The sequence below is a fragment of the Theobroma cacao genome, chromosome 9 (assembly GCF_000208745.1).
Source record: "Theobroma cacao cultivar B97-61/B2 chromosome 9, Criollo_cocoa_genome_V2, whole genome shotgun sequence".
Taxonomy (NCBI): domain Eukaryota; kingdom Viridiplantae; phylum Streptophyta; class Magnoliopsida; order Malvales; family Malvaceae; genus Theobroma; species Theobroma cacao.
The window spans coordinates 10,934,001-10,942,576 of record NC_030858.1 but is presented as its reverse complement, the minus strand read 5'-3'; the positions used below and the strand labels follow the sequence as shown (position 1 = coordinate 10,942,576).

General features: G+C 31.0%; 1 protein-coding gene across 1 annotated transcript; it reads left to right on the top strand.

Annotated features, from left to right (window-relative positions):
* LOC18589182 (zinc finger protein CONSTANS-LIKE 5) lies at window positions 6,005–7,974 on the top strand. The gene is made up of 2 exons (XM_007014043.2): window positions 6,005–6,873; window positions 7,134–7,974. Exons 1-2 carry the CDS (start codon window positions 6,151–6,153, stop codon window positions 7,512–7,514), a joined length of 1,104 nt encoding a protein of 367 aa, XP_007014105.2. The 5' UTR covers window positions 6,005–6,150; the 3' UTR covers window positions 7,515–7,974.

Here is an 8,576-nt window from a genome sequence, read left to right as displayed (position 1 = left end):
TACTCGATATACAACATTTCCCCAAATATCGTTTTATAAATTATATAATTTTTTTGCTTATTAATAATTAAATAATATAAATGTTTAAAGAAAAACACTTAAGAATATGGAAGCAAGAACTGTACTAACATTGCATTAGGGGAAAGAATGCAACGAGCCCTTTCAATTAGGGTGAGCAAAATTATTCCAAATGAAAAAAATAGACTAAATCAAATGGAGTTTGGTTTTTTTAGTTGAGTTACAACGGTTTTCAATGTGTTCAGTTTTAAAAGTTTGATTATTTTCATCAATTTGATTTTATATTGGTGGTTAAATTTCTTGACCGAAAAATTAAACCTGAATTAATATAAATTAAAATTATTTAATATATTTTATTAATATATTATATATTAAATTTAATTTAATGTTAGCCAATATGCATATTTGAATTTATAAAATATTTAGCTTGTTTTAATTAAATTTTATACTAATCTGATTTTTTTTAACATTTTAGAAAAACGTGCATAAAGCCATGAGAGGTCCATATTTGAAAACCATTGTTGGTTGTCGTTGGTTGTTGGAATTTCTCGAAAGTTGGTTTAAATTTTCCTTATATTAACTTATGCCTTTTAAGTTTATTGTTTTTGAAAAATGTTCTTGAATTTGTTAAAAATATTGTTGAATTTATTTGAGAATATTAACATTTATATTTATATATTATCTTAAAATTTGGTAAAGATATTGTAAAAAGTTTGCTTGAGTTCAAGTTTTTGAAACTGACCAAATGGATCGAAGCAGTTCGATTTAATCGATTCAGTTAGTTATATAAGTTCAGATCGATTCGGTTTTTGAAAAAGATAAAGTTAGATTTTTTCGACTTTTGGAATTATCAAAAACAAACAAAAAAGGGTTATTAGAGATGGATAATACTTTAAAATCTTGAAGAAAAAATAAGTTAAAGTTTTCTTTAAAATTGTTATTTTTATTATATATATGTATATATATTATATTTATTTATTAAAGTGAGATTCACTTACAACAAGTTGCTAGATTTAACTTGTATTAGCACATAAAATTTTAAATTAATTCGATATTTATATCATATGAATCCAGATAAACATATTTCTTAACATATATTTAACAATTGAAATTTTACTATCAAACTAATAGTTACATATTTTTCAAGTAACTTGAAATTTGACATACATGATTTATGTGAATAATATATAAAATTTAATGACGAAATATAAATATTATTAAAAGATATAAGAGGTTCTGGATCTCTCCTCATATTTATTTATTTATTTAACTATGCTATTATGATGCATGGGCAACTGAAGAAGTATTATCTTAATGACAGTATATGCTTATTTGTTAGTCTTAATTTATTTGCTCATCACTAGTTATGATGATTGTGTTCCAATATATGGGTTGACAGTGATGAAGTTAGGAATTCGTGTTTGAGGGGGGGCGAAGAGCGAAAGACAATATAAAACAATTTAGATGGAAAAAATTCATATAAAAGTTATACAAATAAATTTTGAAAATCATTCAAAGAATCAATCTTAATAATTTACTTAAAATAATTAACTAGTATAATCATAAATTATTTAATAATGACAATAATTTCAATTTTTAGATAAATTTAACAACAAACAAAAATTAACAAATATGATAAAAAAATCTCAATGGAAAGCAATTCATTAAAAAATATTAAGAGCTATCAATAAATAATTCAATAGGAAGTAATTTCCTGAAATTAATCATAAAAATTAAATATAATATCAATAAACAATTTAATGAGAAAGCAATCCGGAATAAAAAAATTTAATTATTCACAAGAGTCTAAGCAAATAAAAAAATAAAATAATTTATAAGAAAGCAATCAAACAATCCCTAAATAAATAAGTAAATAACTAACATTAGGTGCTTAATCAAATCCTTGTTTTGTTGCTTTTAACAAAAAATAACTAAAACGGTAAATCCTAAATTAAAATCACTAACTAGAAAATATTAAATAAAGAAAAAAAATTTAAAGTTGAAAATATTAAAAATAAAATAAGTAAATTAACCAAACTTACTAATTATCATGACATAAAAATTGAGTTATCGATTAGAGGTTTTCTACACAGAAAATGCTGGCAAACAAAAAGGACTATTTTTTTTTTTTGTTTCTATAGTATTTGGTAAAAAGAAAAAATTACAAGACGGGATGGTTGTGAAGTTTTGAAAAAGTAGAGTTTGAAAATAATTCTATTGTAATAGGTTTTATTTTAATCCTATTAAAATTAGTTATTAACTAATTATTGTGAGACATCTCACCAAATAGAAAAATATTGTAGGGACAAATTAAAAATTCTAAAAAATTAAAAAATGTTAAAAAAATTAAAATTTTTATAAAGATGAAATTATTAAATTTTTTAAAAAATAAAAATAAATTATAAAAATTTTGAAATTTTTGGGGGGTAGGGGCTCCACTAGGCCCCTCCCCTCCGCCTCTGTGGGTAGAATTATTTGATTGTGACTATGTTTTGCTTATACTTGTAACTTTTTCTTAGAAAAATAAATGTAATTATAGTGTGCATGAGATATATCAAGTAACCTTTTAGAATGCAATAAAACACAAAAGTTTGATTACATTCCTTGCAATAACAATTTCAAGTCACTATAAATAAAAAGTATAGAAAGGAATTATGAGAGAGTGGGAGAGAGACTTAGTACCATGGTAATAATTCATTGAAATACTTTCCTCTCCCCCATAGCTTCATAGCTCCTAAATGGGGAGAGAAGCTTTAAAAGGGAACGGATTGTACCCAAAAAATAAATAAGTAAATAAAAGAAAATAGAAAAAGAAAGGGGAGGATAGTGTGTTCCCTTCCCTTTAATTTCCCCACCTTCAATGAGCAATGCAAACAAAAGAAGGATTCCTTCCTTCCCTCTTTTTCCTCAATTCAAACTGATGAGCTATCTAATCCAAAACAAGGGGAGAGCCGGAGAGGTGCCTCTCTGCCTTTCTAATATAGTGCGAGAGAAAGGTTGACTCAGTGATTCCTACTACTCAATAAAGTGCAACAAAAAAAAAAAAACACACACACACACACACAAAGACACACTATTATTCGTGGCATAAGACCAACAGTGAAAAAAAGAATAAAGATAACAATTTTCCACTACACTTTATAAACTATTAGCATTTGGGATTAGGAAAAACCAAAAAATACGCCACCAACTCAAAATTGTTTCAATTTCGAATTTCAAGTATTGCATTGCATTGTCACATATTCTTAGAAGGGAGCTTTATCAGTATTAAATAAAAAAAGAATTATAATGGTGTGAGGTAGTTATGCAATTATTAAATGCGAAATGAAGTCTTTACCGTTCTTTTTCTTTAATAATAATAATAATAAAAAAAAAACAATTGGAAGCTTTTCCTGAACTGAAGAGCCAACAGACTAAAAGATGGTCCCATAAGAGACGTTGTCATTTTCCGCAATTTTAACAAAGCATTTATTTTTGAAAGGTCTTTGTATACTATAGGCGACAGTCTAGTATGGGAATGCTACTGCTTTTCCTTATTTTCGATCTCCAATATCATTTCCATATCATTTTTGCTTCATCTGGTTCCCACGTCATCCATCCAAGCGATCACTAATTGGACCTTCACGTCAAAAGCTCAACCTTCGCAATGCTTGAAAACTCATTACTATTATATTCTCAATTAGATTAAATTAATTGCTAGTTTTAAACCTAGTCCTAGAGCCTATTTGGCTTAGCTAGAGTTGTTAGGAAATTATTTTTGACGTAGAGCACATCAAAAAGTGTCCTTTAAACTGAGCAGCTGTACCTAAAAACATATTTAGAACATGTTTATCTCCTTTTTATATAACAAAACATGTAATATATTACACATTGGATTACTCACAATAAGTAGGGCAAGCTTACTATAAGGTGGGGTCGCCTGAATCTAAAAAGTCTACTCCCATTCCCACAATTCCATTATATGATTTTTTTTTTCCAATTACAATAGTCAATATCGGAAATTTTGAGGTTACCATTCGAAATTCGGTTGAGATGCCCAATTTTTGGTCTATTCCAAAACAATGTGTTCCACTAAATACAAATAATAGCGAGGCTTCCGAAAATTACATCTCTTGTAATATTGTGAATCAAATTCCATCTAAATTAACTCATTTTCTTCAATAAAATAAAAAACACCAAAGCCACTCTCACGAAACTAAAAGAGTCCATGTAACTATCCAAGCACTTGTGCTTGATCGTTGTTTGACGAGATATTTTTAAAAATTGAGTAAGTTTTCTGTAATTTAATTTTTTAATAAATTTGATTTATTATTATTTTTATTATATATTGAATATTTAAAATATGTTGAAAATGTGAGATAGTTAAAACCAACTATATGCATTAGTTAGTTGTTTTAAAAGTTTTTATTATTTGAATACGTCACTTTTATACTCGAAAAATTATTACATTAGTTTTTTTATCACATTATTTTTGTACTCGTTAAATCAAGATATATAATATTTAATTTATATCTCTTTATATATATATATATATTTTTATTTTTTATTTTTATTTTTTTATGTATGCATGCATGCATAAGAGTCAAGGTAATAAAGCGGTTAAATTCAATTCTTTTGATATTACTACTTTAATTCTTCTTGGTTATCCCTTTGTTTCCTGCTTTAAAGCTGCTTGATGGAATTTCTCTTTAGGTTCTTGGCTCTGTTACATGCAATTTGAGCGTGCCTTTGCTGAAGCCCAATGTTCTTATGTTCTTTTCAATGCATTTGAGGAATTATGGTACATAATTTGATAGGATTGAATTGTAAGCTCTAACATTCTTTTAAGTTTATATTGAGTTATTATTATTTTTTAATTGAGGAAAGGGAGATATGAATTCTATTCTTTAGATAGAAAATCATACACCAAGTAATGAGTCAAATATTCGTATGCTATATTGAATTATAATTTGATAAAGAATGTACTAATTTTCGATTAATGAAACTTCAAATACCTTTTTAAAAAATTACTATTTAATACAATAATTATTCTTATAATTTATATATATAAACAAGAGAGTTCGAATTTATCAAAGAGTACGTCCCTGTATTACAAAAACTAAATGCTTAACATTAATAGTGACCTACAACACTGATGCAAAAGGCTTATGGAGATATCTAAATTGCAATAATCAATGATCAATTAATTGTATACGATCAACCAAAGCCTTAAGCATTCATTAGAAAGTTCCATTTTAAATCATATTTCTGACCTATTGGTAAGGGAATATATAAGAGCTTCTATTTGATAACAGTTAAAGGGAAAAAAACCCATAATAGAAGAAGTAATTTTTATCATAATTAGTATAATCTTGTTCGGGAAAAAAAACCCATAGTAGAAGGAGTAATTTTTATCATAATTAGTATAATCTTGTTTGGGAAAAAACCTTAAAATATATCGCAAACTAAAACGAGAAAGAAAGAAAAGTTTTAAATTCAAGGGCAACATAAAAATTAGGGAAGAAGGAAAATAAAAAATGAAATAAATAGAAGTTTTGTGATGGTCGATAATTTCATTATCGTTATTGGGTTCAATTCTTTTCTTTCTTTTTTTTTTTATCAATTACCTTTATAAAACAATTACACTCACTTGTAACGTGTATGAGATTTATAATACAAGATTTGGAGCATGCCCGACCCGTTTGGATAATCCGCTGCCAAATCTGAAGTGATCGCTACGCCCGTTCCGGGTTCCTAGACGTCTCATGAAAAGTTTGATCAAACTTGCTGTCACTTCACCTTGCCCTCGACCTCCTCCCAATGGGGCCCTACGTCGGCACAGACACATGACAACAACTTCCCCCAAACATTATTAAAATCCCAAAAAATATTTTGTCCTAAAACAGCTACTTTTTCATGGTGTATATCGCTCCACGTGTCCCTCTCTCACTCGTCAGCACCTAGATTTCCACCCTTCACTGGTCACTAGATAGATAGCCAAACACATCCCTAAAAACCAAATCAAGAACCAACTGTTGCAACACTCCACGTTTAGTCCAAAGATCCCCAAAACCATAAAACAGAAAAAGCACTAGCCCTTTCAGAGGGAAACTGGGAGCAAAAAACAAATATATACATCAATTGCTTTGATTTATGAGGATGGGAATGGAGATAGCGAGCGTCAAGGGGATTCCGGGAGGCTGGGGCATGGCTGCTAAGACATGCGACACTTGTAAATCAGCTGCTGCGGCTATTTTTTGTCGTGCTGATTCGGCTTTTATGTGCCTGAATTGTGATTCCAGGATCCACTCTGGTAATAACAAACTCGTCTCTTCTCGTCATGAGAGGGTGTGGATGTGCGAGGTGTGCGAGCAGGCCCCAGCTGCGGTCACTTGCAAGGCCGACGCTGCTGCCCTTTGCGTTACCTGTGATGCCGACATCCACTCTGCTAATCCTCTGGCTCGTCGCCACGAGCGTGTCCCTGTCGAGCCTTTCTTTGACTCTGCTGATACCGTTGTCAAATCTTCCCCTTTCAGCTTTCTTGTGCCGATGGATCATAGTGGTGCTTGTCAACAAGAAGATGTAGAACCTGGTTCTTGGTTGTTGCCCAATCCTAACCTCATTTCCAAACTCACCGGGGAAACTAATCAAGTCAAAACAGGGGATTTGTTCTTCTCTGAAATAGATCCGTTTATTGATTTCGAGTACCAGAATTCGTTTCAACCTCATAATAACGCAGCTATGGATAGCGTAGTTCCAGTTCAGGCCAAACCAGCAACAATTCCAGTGATCAACAATGAAAATTGTTTCGATATTGACTTCTGTCGATCCAAGCTCACAGCTTTCAGCTACCAAACTCCGTCTCTCAGCCAAAGTGTAAATACTTCAATCCACTTTCTTCAATTACATAATCTACTCAATTTTCTCAAAAAAAGCCAAAAAGAAAAAATGAATAATAATAACGATTTGGGTATGTCTCTTTTGATCTCTTCTTACTTCTCATAAAAGGAAATTTCCTCCCCTTCACAATTCAATCTTCTCTTAGCAACTTTCAAAGAAGAAAAAATAAACTTTTCTGGTTTGAAAAATAAACTTCTGTAAACTGATTCTTGATACAAACTAAACAAAACTTTCAGGTTTCATCATCGTCGCTTGAGGTAGGAGTAGTTCCAGATGGGAATACCCTGTCCGAAATCTCGTATCCTTTCGGACGAACCATGACTGATCCGAGCGTACCCATCTCGGCAACTACGACCAATAACCAAGCACCCCAAGCCTGTGGAATCGATCGAGAGGCTAGAGTTTTAAGGTACAGAGAGAAGAGAAAGAACAGAAAATTCGAGAAAACAATCCGCTACGCTTCCCGAAAGGCCTACGCTGAGTCAAGGCCAAGAATCAAAGGCCGTTTCGCCAAAAGAGCCGAAATCGACAACGAAGTTGACCACATGTATAACTCGCCTTCTGCTGCAGCAGCTTTCATGTCCGACGCCCAGTACAGTGTCGTCCCTTCCTTTTGAAGGTTCATGAATCTGGTAAAAATGGAAAAGAAGAAAAAGAAAAAGGGGCTCTTTATTTAGCTATGATCCTGTAATTTTCAACTGTGATTTCTATCCAGCAAGTAGAATAACCCGACGACTGTTGATATTAAGGAAAACAAATGTTTAGTTTTTAATTATGGTTATTGATGTAAAAATAGTGTATCGGTGGAGTTTTTGTTGGCCGTTAATTTGCAGGAGTCAGGGATGATAAGCTGAAGCTGAGATGAAAGATTTCCTTGCTACTCTAAAAAAGCAAAGCCCACTCACTTTTTCCTTCAAAGGGCTTCTTCTGTGACTCTGTTTTCTGCTAGTAAAGTTTTACTTGGCTTTTTCTCCTTTCCAGTTTCTTCCTCTATTATTCAGGATCAATCAGGGTCATGGATCTATTTCTCTACTATTATTGGCTGTTCTCAAATGAACTTGATTGAGTATTGTTTAAGTGTTGTTTTTTTTCTTTTATAATATTAGTAGAAGCAGAATATTATGGAGATTCTGAGCTCAAAAACTTAGAGCAACACATGGGGTGTCTTAAAAGATAAGTCTTTCCAGTTTTTCTGGAAGTTTCTCTGACGGATTGGAATTGGTGAGCTCATGGTTGTGACAGCCTTAGCTTTCCAAGAAAAGAAAACATGCCATTCTGAACTTTGACCCAAATCATCTTTGCTTTTTGGATTTCCAAAGAGGGAAGATGGCATCTTCCCTCCCATTTTTTCCGCATTGTCTATTATCTGCAGCTGGATTGCAATCTGATTCTTCAGGTATTTTTGGTTTTTTATTTTTGTTTTAAATAAAAGAATGAATGAACCTTTACTCTCTTTTAAGCAACTCACAAAAAAAAATCAGAGGGGTAAATGTTGATTGTCATGACTGGTGCGCAAATCAGAAATTGTCGTCAATGGAGTCAACATATGAATATTATGTGGAAAGAAAATGAAAATCAAGCTATTATATAATTTTTAAAGTGAGAATTAAAAGACAAATTATAAAATATACAAACATTATAAATTTATAACACTTAATTACCCCTTTTTTATTTTGCAT

Excerpts from the sequence above, each read along its gene's own strand:
- LOC18589182 (XM_007014043.2), top strand. The coding sequence starts at position 6,151 with ATGAGGATGGGAATGGAGATAGCGAGCGTCAAGGGGATTCCGGGAGGC. Across the intron at positions 6,874-7,133 it reads CTCCGTCTCTCAGCCAAAGT|GTTTCATCATCGTCGCTTGA; the intron begins GTAAATACTTCA and ends CAAAACTTTCAG.